This window comes from Apteryx mantelli, chromosome 13 (assembly GCF_036417845.1).
Source record: "Apteryx mantelli isolate bAptMan1 chromosome 13, bAptMan1.hap1, whole genome shotgun sequence".
Taxonomy (NCBI): domain Eukaryota; kingdom Metazoa; phylum Chordata; class Aves; order Apterygiformes; family Apterygidae; genus Apteryx; species Apteryx mantelli.
This window is the reverse complement of record NC_089990.1, coordinates 26,667,602-26,684,242: the sequence shown is the minus strand read 5'-3', so window position 1 is coordinate 26,684,242 and position 16,641 is coordinate 26,667,602. Positions and strand designations below refer to the sequence as shown.

Genomic DNA, 16,641 nt, shown 5'->3' with positions numbered 1-16,641 from the left:
GTTACAGTGGGATAAAAGTAAATCTTACCTATCTGACACCTGCAGAAAGGAAAATCTGTTATGTCCTGAAATTCTTGTCACTTCCTCCCTCCCAGAAAGATCACAATGACTTGAGAAGGCTTTTCCTACAAGCTCCAGTGCTGCAAACACCAGTGCCTTCAGCACATACCTCAGGTTCATCCAGTGCACTATCACAGCCTTCACACTGGCTCTGCAGATTATGTTAACTAAATGGTTAACTGAACTACTATATCCTCCATATGTTTTGGATATCAGTCTGGCTTCATACCCCAGGAGCTAATGTTGAGGTTTACAAGGACCCAAAACACTTGATATTCAGCCCAGGGAAATTCCAAAGAACATCATAAGCCCTAAACATTTCTGTGAGAATGAAAATCCAGTAAGCTTCAGAAAAGGAGTTTCTGAGCTGTCTTTGCCACCCTCTTTCCTGCATATGCTGGTTACCAGCACTCATGGATGAATGTTCTCACATGGTTACTATAGCAAGACCATAGCTATAGAAAAGCACAGACCTACCTGCTGCATTCCCTGCAAAGCCTGCTGGAGGAGCTTCAGCTGCTGCTCTTTAGTTGTGTCTTCATCTCTGTTTGCTTTGCCCTGCTCTTGCTTTAGCAGTTCTACCTCATTCCGGTAGGCATCCAGCTGCCAGCGCAGACTGTCATTTTCTTCTTTCAGGGCTTCCACCTGCGATACCAGTGCTGGAGAAAAAGGCAGGTAGGGATGGAAGGTCAAAGAGCTGTGATTAAGATCTCCCTCTGCACTCTACTCTAGTGCACAGTGGGCAGAGTACTCAGTGGCTCCCAAATCCCAATCACAAACCCAAGGTACCAACATTAATTTCTCCCAACCACTGTTTGTGGCATCTGTTTAGAACACAAGCTCCTCTGGGCAAAGACCATTTCTCAGTAGTAAAAGCAGCATTAAGTTGGCGGTGGAGGGGGAGGAAGAAGAGAAAAGAACACACTGGGGTAAAATGACCATGCAGACAAGGAAGTAGTAGGTTCCCAAACAAGCAAAGCTGACAGACTCCACGACATCCTTCTACTGCCATCCTCAGTCAGAAGAGCATCCCCATGAAGCCAAGGGATGAAACATATATCTGCTTGGTGGTTGCACAGAGCTCAATAAATTTATGAATGGGATTCTACTACACTATTGCTGCAAAGACAGCTTCAGCAGGTTTCAGAATGTACCCGTTATACGGAGGGCACATCCTGACATCCCACAGCCATGCTTTATACCTCTACTACTTGGGCCATGGTCGTAGGCTGCTGAGGTGAATTCAAACACTGTACTTGGAAGACAGTCAAGACAGTCCCATTTCCCCAGCTGCTTGCTGCCTGGGAACAAGGTGGGTTTCATCTAACTCTTCTCACTCATTCTCCAGCAAATGAAACCTTGTTGGGCCCCACTCTACATATTTACACATTTCCAAAAGAAGAACAGCCAGCACTATTCAGTAGCGCAAAAACTGCTTTGCTTGTATCGGATAACCAAGGGGAAAAATAACTTTTGACAGATCTGGACAGAAAAGGCAGTTTCTCGGGTGAGCTCCAGTAACACTGAATGCAAAGAACTGACATGGACTTTAATCAGGCAAAAGCAATGGCTTTATTATTTGTCAGTCAGATCTATTCTCTGCGCCCATTCACCATTGGGCCACACAGAGCAGGAGCCAAGGAAGGGGATTATATAAGCTGCCCTAACAGTTGAAAGATATACATATAACCATGCCTGCAGCTGCATTGGTCAGTTTAGGAAATGTGACAGGGATGTGGAAGCACCTTTGGGGAAGAAGAATCTTCAAGTGAAAAACAGAAAACCTCCCAAGCAGAACAATGGCAATGGGAAACATGCCTGAAAATCACAGAAACATGAGTGTAGTTGGCAAGATTTGGATCTATTTGACAGTTAAATGCTCCTGTAACAGCAGAAAAAGGTCACAGTGCTTTTGAGACAGTGAGTTGGTGGGGCAGGGGTGCTCCTGTTTATTTCAGGAAAGGAAATTAGAGAGCAGAAAAGACTAGATGTTTTTGGCAAAAATCTTTGTAGAACAGGGCACTTCAGTCTTCCGAGACAAAAGACAGCTTAGAGACAAACTATATTGTTTAGGACAAAGACAAGGACCTGGCTGCTTCTCTTTAGACCAGCTAAGCAAAATATGATGAGCAAGTCTGAAACCTTTAGAGTCTGCCAAAACAGACCATAATTTTGCTTGGAGGGGAGCAGGGGCTGAAAAATGCTTTGGAGGCATGCAAAAATCATTAATTCAGCTTGCACAGAAAGGTTGCTAGGGTGGGTTCATCCCAGGCTTTCATCCAGAGAAGATAAACTGGAAGCAATCTTGATTCAAGATTTTTCTAACTCCTTTAAGACATGATAGCAGGAAGACAGAGACCAGGATAGAAACCTTAAAACTGTCAGACAAGGAGACAGAAGACAGTGAGTGAATCCAAATGACTCACGGAGGTGGGACAGGATGGAGAGACAGCCCCTGTCAGATCCTAATGGGTACAGCAAGGCAGATCCCATACCAGCACCGGTCACCAACCTAGTAAGGATGCAGAAGACATGAGAACTCAACAGCTGGTGTCCTTTGTCATCTATGACACCTGAAGGAATCCCAGAGTGTCCAATTGGATACAAGTATCTTCATGCCTTCATGCTTGGCAGACCTTTTGGACACACATCCTGATGCCTGACTACTGGATAGATTACTTGGGGACATGTTTTGATGCTTGTGAGCATGTGACTACAAAAGCATTTGTGTGAACCAGTGAAATCAACTTTGCTCTGGTTCCCTAATAAAATAATAATAATATCCTCCCCTTGTAAAAAAGCTGGCATTGAGATTTGCTACACTGTTGTTACAGCATCAGAACATTATTTCCTGCACAATCTTCACAGTGACATTTCCTAATCTGAATGTTTGACTTTGTAACCTCAAAATCCAGAAAAGGCCTTCAATACATTTCTGGACTATTCAGCTTTTATTTCCTGCATGCAAGTATCAAACCCCTAGCATGTGACAGTGGCTAGGGAACACTGAGCACAGAGTAAAGATAGAACACAGCTAAAAATACACTCAGACAAATAAAATTATACAGGAGGAAGCAAATAAAAATACACAGAAGTTCTTAATTTTAAGTGAAGGGTTTTCTAGTGGAATGATCACTAACCCCCATTAAGCATGTGCCAGACAGAATCCAGTTTTTTAAAGATACAGCTGATATACAAGACAGGAGAGAAAACTGCTCTGAAATAACTTGTCAGGGTGTTTCCCCTGTAGTAAACATATGTGAGGAAGACAGTCATGCTGTTGGTGCTAGAGATTCAAGGAGGGGAAAAAAAGCAGCAGTTATACACTGGTATCAGTTATTTGAGCCTGGATCCATTCCAGAAAACCAGACAGAGGGAGAAGGGATATTTGGACAGTGTAGTTCTCGCGTTAGCACCAGCATTTGAAGTTGTATGACCCAGGAGCACTCAGCTCACCACAGAGCCCTGCACTGAGACTACAGCCATGTCCACCACCGCGCACCTTCACCACAGTCTCTCCAAATGCTGCTATTGGCCCATCTGCTGCTCAGAGCACCACCGCAATCCAGCACCTTAGGATGTTACTGTGCAAACGGGTCTCAGGTGCTGTGCAGACATCACCAGTGTGCTGAAACGGGACAGCGCAGGTCAACAGCAGCATGGCTGCAGAAGCAGCAAGTCCAGCCACGTGCTGCTGCGTCTACACCACTCTGCTCATCCAGCTCCTCCATGCACGGCTCTATGGACTGCAGGTTCCCTGGGGACTGCAGTTCAGACATAGCTTTAGGTCACTCTGACCATCACAGGTGAGGAGGGACGAGCACTGGCTACAGCACCAGGCACTGAGAAGAAAACAATTCCAGCACCTTCAGTATTGGACCTAGTTCTCTTCCTGCTAGAGCAACTGTGTGTGCACACGAGCAGGTTATCATTGAACAGCTAGTGTAGCAACTTGCTGCACAGAGACTGGATTACACAGCCATCTGGGTGTACTGCAGCTAAGAGCTCAGGAAAGAAGCATCTCCCACTGCAGACTGTGGTGGACTTAAGCTCTTCCTTTGTCAGGATGAGGTTTGTCCCTCCTGGGAATCCCAACCATCCCACCACACTCAACAGTCAATATTAGGAATGGGAAAATTGGTAAGGAGAAATACTTTGATGGAAAACTACTCAGATAAAAAAAATGAAGCTTCCTCAAAACCAGATTATTCCACTGAAATATCTTCTAAAGGAAAAAGTTATAAGATTTTGTTCTGGGAAGATATATTGGCCGCTGTTTTGCTGTGTTCTCTGTGGACTTTGTACCAAATAAGTGTGTTAAAGTATTATTTTATGTGTAATAGGGACATGAAACAGGAATCAAAGGATTTTTATAAAGCAAGTTGCCTTGATTAAAAGAAAACATCTTGCATGTTCTAAAATAATTTCTCAAAACTTCTGGGGTGGAACGTTTGAAGGGTTTAACATTCATTATGAATTATCTTGGAAAAGTTTCAAAATATTGGAATTTTCTATGGAGAAACCGTGCTTATCTCTAATAGCAAGCTTTCCTTCAGGGAACAATAAAGAATAAAATCCAGGATACTGCAAAGCAAAAGTCCACAGCAGTTTCCATCACAGGGAGTGAGGGGAACAACGTGAAGGCAGGAGAGCAAGAGACAGGGCTGTGGCAGGCTGAGGAAAGGATTTTGTGACCCAGACTCTACACACTCACAATGATTTAAAACAACAGTATTAATTTAGGAGAAAAATTTTGGCAAGCTCAAGTCTGAAGCTGCAGTAAGAACAAGAATGTAGAATTCTGAGAGATATGGAAAGGGGAGATGGATAATATAGGAGATTGCTCCAGCAGTTAACTTACTTCAGTAGGATATGACAAAAAAAGAACAGGCAATGACAGGAATTTGGAGCATTACAACCACACACAAAAACATATGTGAAAGGAATAACTGAGAAGGCAGGAGTTAAATGGGGCCATGACAAATGTATGTAAAATAACACCTGGTTGGGAGAAAGGCCCTCTGTTCTCTCTGCCTCATAACATATAACAAAGTGGACAGTCAATAAAAACTGGAAAATGACAAATTCAAATCCAAAAACAGAAGAGTGTTTTATATATATGAGATTAGATTGTAGGACTTGCTGCTATAGGATGTCTTAAAAGCAAATTCAAAAAGGGACCAGAGGGTTGGAAGAACAGCAACAATAGGCAGGGAAGAGCAGGGAAATGATTTTACCTGATTCTTCTGTTTCTTTCATCTCTGATGGATCTTCTATTTCATCATCAGACATTTCCATTTCCTCCTCCCTTCGAATACCCATTAGTTCATCATTATGAATGTTACGAATTTCCTACAGTTCAGAAAGCAGAGTTTTTTTAAATACAGGTTGTAAGGAACACATTGGCTGGATAAAGTGATGCTGAAATCTAGGTCTGCAAACAAAACAACTCCATGATACAAGAAAGGAGAAGTGAGAGAAATTTTTGGCATAAACTATTAAATCAAGGACAATGTCTAGTGTGAATTAATCTGCCAGTACTGCTGGCATTACTGACTCTTCCATCTCCCTTCTACTCCTTGCTGGATTCCTACCACGCTCTCCTGCTCATTACCTCTTCCTAGTGATGTTCCTTTCTCACATACACAGCACCTGCTGTTAACAGGCACGTCTTCCTGGCATTTCTTTCTCCTGCCATACAAGGTATCCTGCACCTTCCCAAGCACTGCCTGGCCAGGCACCTCTTTTGCCTTGCTGCAGCATGTCTGTCCCCTAGTGCCACTCCACTCCTCTCCTCGCTGCTACATGCCTCTGCCATGCAGCTGCATGGCTACAACAACACACAACCCACCTGAGACGGAGGTCATACCAGTTAGAAGAGGGAATTGCAAGTAAACGTGTAGAGGCCAGAGACTGCCCAGCTGTCTCCATACTCGTACCAAACCTGGTAAGCTTCAAAGCTTCTCTCCCTTCTGCCCCTGTGCCTGCCACCAACGCTAAGCTTTGCACCACACTGACTCTTCCTCCCGCCACTGGAATCCTCTTCACTCTCTGTCATGGCCTTGGTCCACATGAGGGATAAGAGGAAGAGAACAGAACAAAGATATTGCCTATGTTGGCCACCAAACCACACCAGGTCCTGCTTCACATGTCTGTGCTCTTCCCAGTCTTTTCACCTCATACAAGAGGAGCCAGGCAACCTCACCTGCTCTTCACAAGATCCCCCACTCTGTCCTCTGCTCAGGCTAACTCACATCAGGCACAGTGACAGAGCTCTGCACATCACGCACCATTTACAAGACAAGGAAATATCTAACTCCCATCTCCCTTCTCTCTGCAGATCAGGACAAGAAATATTCAGAAAGCAATGAGCAAATATTCCAGGAGATGGAGAGGCCAAAAATACTTACTAGAGGTCAGTGTAGGCTGCCAAGTGTCTCTACCCCATGTCAGTTTACCAGAATTTCACTTAGATTATACATCCCAGGAGAAGAGACAGAGAAGACTTACTTATTTAATAAAAAGGACATCCAGCTCTTTTCAGGTTTTACTCTAAACACCCTGCAGCGTTCAGAAAACCTGCTTGCCAGTGCCAAGGACACCTCCACTGAGAGTAGCCAATAGGGGGGAACAAACATGCTTTTAGCTCAGAGAAATGGAGACCTTTGGGACAACAATGTGGAAAGGGTATGAACAACGAGGTCCCTGAGCATGCTACACTTAGAGCTGGCTACACTTCCAAAAGAACTGCTGCCTGCCTTTGAAACAAAATAGAAAGTTGCAGCTGGGTTGAAGTCCAAAGAAAAATCTTCCCACTGTCTTCAACTGACTCTGCCCAACAGCTAAGATCCTAAGAAGGCCTTGAAATTGGAAAAGCCTCCACAAAGCAGAGCATGCAGAGGGGCCAGGCGTGGCTTGACCACACAGCAAGATGGGCCACTGTTTATCACTACCCTGACCAAGCAGGCCAGGGCTGCTCAGCATCCAAAGGGGAACCCTGGATGGGAGAGGGAAAAGCATCAAAGATGCTGAATGCTCAAGTGAGACCCTTCCTAAGCAAGGAAATAAGCTGGCTGGTAGCTACCATAGCATAATGTTTCACCAGGTCTCAAGCTGCCACAGCTCTTTAATGAAGCACACTTAGCTGCAGCACATGCCCGCACTGGTTGGCAAAACTGCATTAAATCATCACTGACAGAGTACTAAAAGTAAAACCCTAGCCCAGCCCAATGACTCCCCAACACACACCCCCATTCCCTGAGCTGCCCTTACACTTTCATCTGATGCCATGACCTGTGGAATAATTAAATTCTGCCAAACCCTGGACCGGTATGATGCATATTCTGGGTCACCTCCATTTAAGAAAAGACCCTAATCTGGGGGAGAATAGCATGCTGAGCCAGACAGCAAGTCTTCCTGAAACGCACCACACCACTGGTCTCACAGCCTCTTTACACTGGAAGAACTTACCTTGGAACAAAAGACAGCTCCAAATGGAGAGAGAGCTCCCACCCCGGTCATGGTAAGCAATCTCAGGTAAGCAGAAAAGAAAACAAGAATGCTAGGACTCAAAGCAAAAAAAAAAAAAAAAAAAAAAAATCAGGCTCTCCAACAACTGCCTTATCAGGTATAAAACAAAACATGAGCTCCTCCTTTAGCTCCAAAGAAAGGTTCGACTAAGTGGGCTTCTGAAAGAAAGTCCCAGAAGTGCGACCTCATGGCAAGAATCACAACTGCAAGCTTCCCAGGAGGGAACAGTCATTTAGAGTTTTCCAAAGTTGTGCAATCTCTATCATCTGCTTTTTACCAGAAGGCCAAAGGTTGGCTATTATCCAGCTTTAAAGATACCAAAATTTTTTTTCGGATTGTAGCTATGCTGAAGGGTGGCCTGCATACACACACCCCACATACTGTTTCTCCAAAAGTCATCTGTGTATCACCAACTTGTCAATTTTGCTCAAATTTACTTTTGACTTTAAATAATCTTAAAGGTGAAAGATAGCTCTTGGCTTTGCCATAATGGACTTGTTTCCAGTAAGGAACTTCAGACATGAGAGAAATGTAGAATCACAAAGATTTATATTGGAAGGGACCTCTGGAGGTCTCTAGTCCATCCCTTCCCTGTTCAAAAAAGGGCTGCCTACAAACCTAGATCAAGTTGCCCAGGGCCTTACTTAAAACTCAGCTGGCTATCTCCAAAGACCATTCACCCATCACTGCATCTTGTCCCAGGGTTGCACTGCTCTTATGGGGTAGAATTACGGCCTTAAATCTAACTGGATTTTTCCTTGCTGTGACTTGTGTCCATTGCTTCTTGCCCTCATACCATGCACCTCTGAGGAGGGATTATCCCTGCCCTCCTTGCAATCCCCTTTAGATAGTGGAAAGCTGTTGTTAGATGCCCCTTCAGCTTTCTCTTCCCCAGGTGAAACAATCCCAGCTCTCTGGGCTACAGCCTTCTACTGGACTCTCTCCAGTTCACTGACATCTCTTTTGGGGGGCAAAACTGAACACAGCACTCCAGATGTGGTATCACCAGTGCCAAGCAGAGGGGAAGAACCACTTCCCTTGACCTACTACCTCTGCTCTTGCTGATGCAGCCCTGGATGAGGTTGGCCACCTTTGCTGCAAGGGCATGTTACTGGCACATCTCCTGTGTTCTTCTCCAGGACCCTCAGGTCGTCTTTGCAGACCTGCTACCTGGGCAGCTGGTCCCTAGCCTGTACTGCTGCACAGATCACCCTGTCCCAGGAATTTACATTTATCTTGGCTCATGCTGCCATTCAATGCAAATGTGGAAGCATATACAATACCTTCTCCCCTCTCAGGCATATGCTTAGTATGTTCCTTTCAGCTTAAATGCCTTCCTGCAAGCCACAACATTTTTAAAATTACTACAACGATTTATAAATCATATATCAAGGAAAGTATTCACTGTTCAACCCTCACTTTAAACTCAATTTCTGCTTTACCCTTACAGAGGCCATGCACAGCCTAGTACGGATGACAGATGGGGCATTTTAAATGCCTTTTTTTTTCCTAAAGCACCTGCCTCTCCTCACCACCCCTACTCTTTACTACTTGCAGGAACATCAAAGTGGCAGAGCATTTCCCATCATCTCATTTAGAAACTCTCACGTTCAGCAGACTGAGTTAGCAGCAGCTAACTCGGATCTTTAACTGAGCTAACTTAGGTTCTTTAACTCTCCCTACCAGCACACAACCATTCAACTGAGGCCACTAGAAGAGCCACATGCCTAAGAAGTTAGGTGTTACAATGCTCCCTGCTATAACATTTAAGTTTCCTCTGTGAATCAAGTCCAACTTTGTCTCTCAAAACATAGACTGGATAAATGCTGGCACTCTTTTAAAAGAACATCTCTCCAACAAAAAGTCAGCCTATGAATGAGTATTCATAGTGAGCTACACTGTTTTCATACATTGCATTTAAATACCAATGAACACGTATGCACAATAACTTGCTGTTTAACCTGCATGCAAATCAGGATTGTGATATTTCCCACTGATCAGCCTCTTTGATACAAATTTCCTGATTTATATCCTCATAAAATACAAAACACGCTCACCTAAAATTACTGAGAATTATCACAGTTTACTCTCCAGAATACTGAATGCTAACCAGTGAAGAGTAGCATGTTGATGTATACAAGTATGTCCACATTCTCATACAATTCTCATTTACCTACAATGGCTACACTGTTATAGCCCTGAGGGTATAATGTGTCACTCTAAGTACATACTCCCCACCAGGCAAGAGCAGTGTGGTAGACAAGTCTTCCAAGTAGTCAAATGAAGGTTCCTGATACAGGAAATGTAAATAGAAAACTTGATCATCTTTCTGCTTTGCAGACAAAGCTTATTGCTCTTTATTATTACATCAAGAAGGTGAAGAAAGCCAAACCCATGTCCCTATGCTTGAGATCTCTTTTTCTCTCTTGAATGAAAATGAATGATAGATGTACAATCTCTTCCCAGAAAAGCAATTTATTCTGCCTATAAATCATGTTCTTGTCTCAAATCTGTCATTTATTTATGCATTTGCAGATGGGATCTCTTGATAGAGGCTTCATCAGATACTTGATACACTCTTTTTGTGTTGGTTAATATTATACACACATCATAGTATCACTGGGTCAACATTTTATTACAAATTAACTCAGACACATACTGAGAAATAGCCTAACAACTACTACATTATAATGTATACCCTTACAGTTTACCTAGTTTAGAACCATTTTGCACCAACACTTAAGAGCACTAGATTAATTATTGTTTTACCAAAAGCAACCTTGTAAGGTCATTCCTATATGAAAGTACACTATGGAATGCTTCTTTCATTTACACGTCCTAGCTCAAATAATCTTATGCCTTTCACAGAAACTAACACTCTTCAGAAAACAACAGGCTTCTTTTTAGATGCCCATTGTCACAAGAGAACCTCCCATCATGAGCAGTAGCTACCTACTGTAACCAATAAACTCATTTAATACTGTATGTTTAATACAGGTGCATTCAGTGGAACTAACTGAATATTTTAAAATATTTTTAAAATAGTTATGTGCCATTTCTTCTCCCCTGCTGCTATTATCACTAAAGAAGAAATGATGATGCAAGTTGTGCCCTCCAGATGCATCACAACACATCATATGGCACTCAGGTGCCCCAGCCTGAGAGGACTTTGGTGCAACCAGGCCTTTAGAGTCTCTAACAGAAATCAGCATCTGAGTTGTGGGATGCAATGCTCAATGAGAGCCAAAGGATCTGAAAGATGCAAAAGTGCCCTGCAGAGCAGCTTCCAGGCACGCACTGGGGATTTGGGTGGAATTCAGGTGCTCTCAAGCTTAGGTCTCTACCATGACAAGTCTTTGAAACAGACAACAGAACATCACAGAAGAGGGATTTGAGAAGTAGTAGCTGAACGGGATTTCAGCATCACACTGCAGGATTAATGAAACAAGCTATAGTGGTAAAAGAGCTAACCTTGTTCTTCACTCGCTATTCTACTGCTTACATATTTGAGTCCTTTTCACTAGGAATTAAACACTTCAGAAGACAGGTCTCTTTTGCCACTGTCTTCACTTGGGGGCAGGGGTCAAACTGTTTCCAAACTTGCAGTTCTACCTGATCTACACAGACACATGCTTGCCCCTGTAGGATGGTCATGTGCAAGAAATACTGAGTGTGATCCAGAACAGGGAGTCACAAAAATGAGCATTTGGTTTTCCAGAGAATTACTGGGCAACATTAGGCAACCACTTCTTCACTCTGTGCCTTCACTTTCCCCACGGCACTGTCATTTCCCTATCTCAAGGGAACAAATTCATTAGTGATGGCATAGGACTCCAGAGAGTCATGCAATGAGGTCCAACAGTCAGCAATCTTTGCTTTCCAAGTCAGGAAACCAAGATAAAGAACAAAGGTCCAAAGCTATCAGACCAGGATCTCTCACCCAAACCTGACTAACTGGCACTGTGTCCGGATGAGACCCTTTTACTTGTTTACACATCTGTCATAGGAACACTTGAGACAACAGGGCCAAAAGCCCAACTTCTTTCAAATCCCTCAGCCAAGACTGCAATTTTATACTTCCAAATCGGTACTCCTAGCAAGGGTTTGTTGAATGCTGGCAACCTGCTGGGCTGGAAACCTGGTTAAGGTTATGCTGAGATGGGAAAGCATCTGCTTTGCTTTATTTTTGATACATGAAAGACAACATCATCTCCACACTGCCAGCACTGCCCCACTAAACAAAGAATATCTCCAAACACAAAAGTATCTCCTTGCATTAGTATATTTTTCATAGCAGTTCTTTTTTACACTTCAGATACTAGTCCCATTACCCATAAGAAGTCTTTATTGCCAGAGAGAAAAACTGATTCAAGGCCCACCCTACTTTAACTTAATGAGCAGGAAAAATACAGTCTCCTGCCTTTTCCTTCGTAACTATTCATACCCTGGGTGACAATACTTTTGCTGTCACTACGGGCATTAACCTTCCTAGGGATTAAACACATTAGTGACACTCCACAGGAGAGACCAAGAACTCTGACCAAGGGGACCCACAGAGCTCTTCTGCTGCTCTTGCTAGACCTTCATATTCCCAGAAGCACAGAAATCTCCTCCAGCCTTCCTCAGGCTAGCCAAAAGACATCCAGATGGGCCCACTGCCAGATGCAGCCAAACAATGCGATATCTCTACTGCAGAGGTGACAGAAAACGGCATGTATTTCATCCTGGACTCTAGGAACAATCTCTGGCATACCATCACTTTCCCAGAAAACAGGCTTTCTTTATCTTAAGGTTTTTTTCCCCAACATTGTGCCTGAATCAAATAGGATTCAATAATATCAAGTAAGGAACTGAGAACTATCCCTGTCTTGCAGGAACAGCAGTTTGAGTGACATTCCTCCCTCCATTGTCCCCATTCTTGCCTCCAGCTTTAAATTCTGTATTTCATTTGAAACGTCACTGTATTAGGTAAGTACACAAATATGAGGACATCCTCCCTCAAGCTTTCTGGACTGCCCAGTTGCAATTGTTTCCATCTCTCAGATCTGTCAACAGGAAAGTGATAAAAACCGGTTTCTCAGTGATGTTGTTCTATTTTTGTTCTTCACATCTCTCTAGAAATCCCTCTCACTTTAACGTTATAAATAGTGGAAGACGTACACAATAATAACTGTTGATCTACAACTTGAAACAGCATACAGAACTCAATGCATCTTTACTAGTCGCATAAATACTAAGAGCAAATTTATTACCTGGAGCACAAGAGATGACTGTATAATTCCCATCTTACACTGTTGAATTAAAATGTTACTATCTACGTGAGCATTGCGCAAAGTTAAAATTAATATCCTGACATGAAAGAGACTGTGCTGGAGGATCTAACACAATAAAAAATTACCAACCTCTGCTTGTTTGCACCACACGCTGATGTTCTTACGCTGAGCTTTCGTGAAATGGTCCCAAGCCTTTTGTTTGGAGGCAGAATGGTACACGGCCACTATCTGCTCGACTGTAGTATCAAATCAGCAGTCAAATCAGGCCAGAATATCATCCAGAGAGGGCGAACAAGAGGAGTAAAGGAGTAAAAGAGTGGAATCAGGCAGGTGGTTTGGCTAACCTTTTGTTATAACACTGTACTGTGCTGAAGCCATGCTCAGGAAAGGGACTCTGCCTGGAAAGAAAAGTGTGGACTTCACCAGGCCAGTGCCAAACACTCACAGAGTAATGACCAACTGGAAAAATTGCATCTGCTCTCAACTAGGAAAAAAGAAGGGCACACGTTGCAGCGAAAATGTTCAAATGCTCTGCGCAACACCACCAAGGAGTTTAACAGGGAACGTTTGCTCTTTAATTTGGGATGATTAAGTAAAACTGTGGAAGTTGGCACTTCAGATGTTCTTCTGCCCAATGGTTCCAGTCCTAAAGAACAGTGCCACAGCATCCCACCAATGCATACTCAAGAAAAGGGCTTCTGATATCAGCTATCAAAACTTTTCTTTTCTCTTAGGTGTATTTCTTCTAAGATGTTTTTCTAGGAGATTTGCAGAGATTTTCAGAAATGTGAAATGCCTCTCCTGGGATAAGAATTCACCCAGTGGCATAAAGCACACCTAGATGTTTTTTCACACTTGGGATGTTGTAGTAGGCATAACATGTATGAAATAAAATTGGCTCTCTGCTGCTTATACTAATAAAACTACAAGTGGCTGAGATACCAGTGGGTGTTTTACAGAAATGAGTTACATGCTGTCTATTACTACTTACTCTGCAGTGCTTACTGTATTTCCTTTTGGATCATGTGCCCATATATTTTATCATGAACACAGAGGATCAAAACTAAGTATCAAATAAGTAACAGCCCAAATAATTGAGTGTAAAACTGAAGTGAAGAACATTCACATCCTAGCCAAGGGGCTCAAAGAGACTTGGTACATTTATGGAGAAGGTAATCTTAAAGAAAGAAACAAACAAAAAAACCTAGACTTACTAAAGACTGAACGTGTAAGAGGCAATGAATGGTTTGAGGAATTGTTACAAGTCAGATGCTGAAATTAATATAGCCCATGCCTCTTACTTGACTTCATGGTTAAATAAAGTACATTGGGATTTGAAAGACCCAGGTTCAAAACCTTACTCTGTATACGGTTTTCACTGTAACTTAAGTTGTAACTTAGGTTGCTCAGAACAGGGCACTGGGAACATTCTACTGCATCCTACCTTTGGCGAATAAATCCTGCATACTTCGCTGAGGCACCAGATTACTAGGAACTTACCTTGATTGTGCACAGAGGTGCAGAATGTTGAAAAGATGACAGAATTACTAACAGACTATAATTAAAAGAGAAAAAAATTAAAAATTCATTCTCCTCTTCCCCCAGATGTGGATCTTATGTCAATAAAAAAGTACCACAAGAAACTTTTGCCAAGTTAATGTCACATGCTTATAAATGAGCTGTAGTGGCACAAAAGTGATTGCTATTTCTTTTCCTGGAACCCTTTTTGTATGGCATCTCCATGTTCCAGAAATTAAAGTGTTCTCCCCTATAACAACAGACAACCAACATTCAGTGTGGAAATATTACTCACACTGAACTAGAATCCCTGAGAGAGCAATTTTGAATTTCTCCTTAGCTTCTTCCATCTCTTTCTCATGAGTTGCTTTTTCATTCACTAGTCTGCGAATGTGGCTGTTGGCTGACTGAATCATAGAGTAGAAGTTGTTTGCAGTTCTTCTGTTCACTTCTCCACGTTCTATCCACGTTAGCAAGGTCTGTACTGCTTCTGAGAACTTTGTGTCATCTGCAGCAAGAAAGGACATCTTTTGACTGAGAAAGTACAAGGTTACCTGCACAGCTTTCAAGTGCCTTCCCTGGTACCACTGAACTGCTTACTTAGGATGGCTAATCTGGATTCCTGAAAATACAGTTATTATCTGAACACAAGACTATGAAGGGGAAGGCAAGTCACACATCAAGTTGACTGAGCAAGCTCTGTTTACTGAAGCACAGCAAAAGAGATGAGAACGAACTGCTGGAAATCTACTGAAAAGCGTCATATACCTACTTAGATGTACTCTTTCATGAAATAAAATATCCTGTGACTCAGGAAGAATCAGGCCAAGGATGGGTTTTAAATCCAAAGACCTTATTTGAAGTCTAAACTAGTTGTTTTGAAGCAAAAAAAAAAAAAAGACTGTTTGTAAGAAAATGCTGCATTCTAGATTGTCCTTCTGTAAAAACAGACCCAAATATACAATTCTGATAAACAGCTGGCTGGGAGAGCTGCTCACGGCACACAGCTGAGAACAGGGCACAGGAGAGACATCAGTGCAGTAGCCTTGATGAGGATCCCAGCTCTGTAACAGGACAACAGGTTTCTTTCTATGTTTGCCATTTCCTTAATATTAAACAGCAGCAGCTGTTCTTTGAGTTAAAGTTAACATATAGTGTGAAGCACCTAGGAAGTTATAAGGTCTAGACGGTACCATCATCTCAGCTTACCAAGACCACCACTGAAGAATACAAGTGTCTCTCAGTATCTGCTCAGAAGGGTGACCACATCCTACAAAACTACTTACCTTTAAGTTTCTCAGCAACAATGCTGCATTCATGGTCAGAGTAATGGACGACAGGAGGTGGGGACGGAGGGCGGAATCTCTCCTCTTCCAGCCTTCGGCGATGGCGTTCCTCTCGCGCCAGCATCCGCTGTTTACATTCCCACTCATACAGATCATCACGAGCCTGAGCAAAATCCACATGCAGGCGCCCAGTATCCTTTTTGTCAGTGCTGGAGCCTAGTCTGATACGATAGCCTGGTGGTCATGACAACAACGTTCAAAAAGGAAAACTAACTTATGCAGGGCAGTGCCTTAAGCTCCAACTACACAACAGTACCTATCACCTCAACAAAACTAGGAAATCCCTGAACACAAGAGTTTACTGAAGAGTTAGTGCACGGAGAATGAGCCTGGAAAAGGAAATACTGTTAAGGAGTTTGCAGCCATTGCCTCTGTTTTGCACATGCCATATAAGATTTTGCACAGGCTGTTTCCCTCTAAACATACTGGGTCTCAAACAGCAACCACGTAACTGCATGTATCCCCTCTCGCCCTGGGACTGAGCCCATCTGCTCACACAGGGAACACAGAAAACTGCCTTGGATCCCTTTCACACTTTTTCAAACTCCAGAAGCTGCAGGTGAGAAGGGGGGATGAGAGAAGTGAGACACAGCAAAGAAGGTGGCAAATGGAGATATACACATGGGAGCAGTCTTTGGAACAGCTCCTGTCATCCAGAGCGGGGATTAGGCCAGCAAACATGCATGTTGATTGTGTGGCAGTTTTTCTCATCAGCATAGTCTGCACAGCCCCTTTTCCTCAATGCATATCAAATGTGATAGAAGGCTTTCCTCTGTGATTAATAAAAGTGCATTTGGGATGTATAGAAGAAAACCTGTAAAAAGTCCCTCTGTAGTTCAAAGAACAAACCCAGAAACAAAGCTCACATGTAGGGGACACTGATGACCCTACACATGATTGGGGCTTTGAGCAGA

The 16,641-nt window shown here is 43.0% G+C and overlaps 1 protein-coding gene across 5 annotated transcripts in view; it reads right to left on the bottom strand.

Annotated features, from left to right (window-relative positions):
* ENOX2 (ecto-NOX disulfide-thiol exchanger 2) overlaps positions 1–16,641 on the bottom strand; it is a 69,826-nt gene that overhangs the window by 11,484 nt on the left and 41,701 nt on the right. For 4 of the 5 annotated variants that reach the window (XM_067304499.1, XM_067304500.1, XM_067304502.1 and 1 more), the window contains 5 exons: positions 15,668–15,901; positions 14,677–14,889; positions 12,993–13,099; positions 5,298–5,412; positions 538–719 (listed from right to left, as the gene is read on the bottom strand). In XM_067304499.1, coding sequence (XP_067160600.1) covers positions 538–719; positions 5,298–5,412; positions 12,993–13,099; positions 14,677–14,889; positions 15,668–15,901 — 851 coding nt within the window. The remainder of the gene's footprint in view (positions 1–537; positions 720–5,297; positions 5,413–12,992; positions 13,100–14,676; positions 14,890–15,667; positions 15,902–16,641) is intronic. The other variant, XM_067304501.1, reaches the window with a different exon arrangement.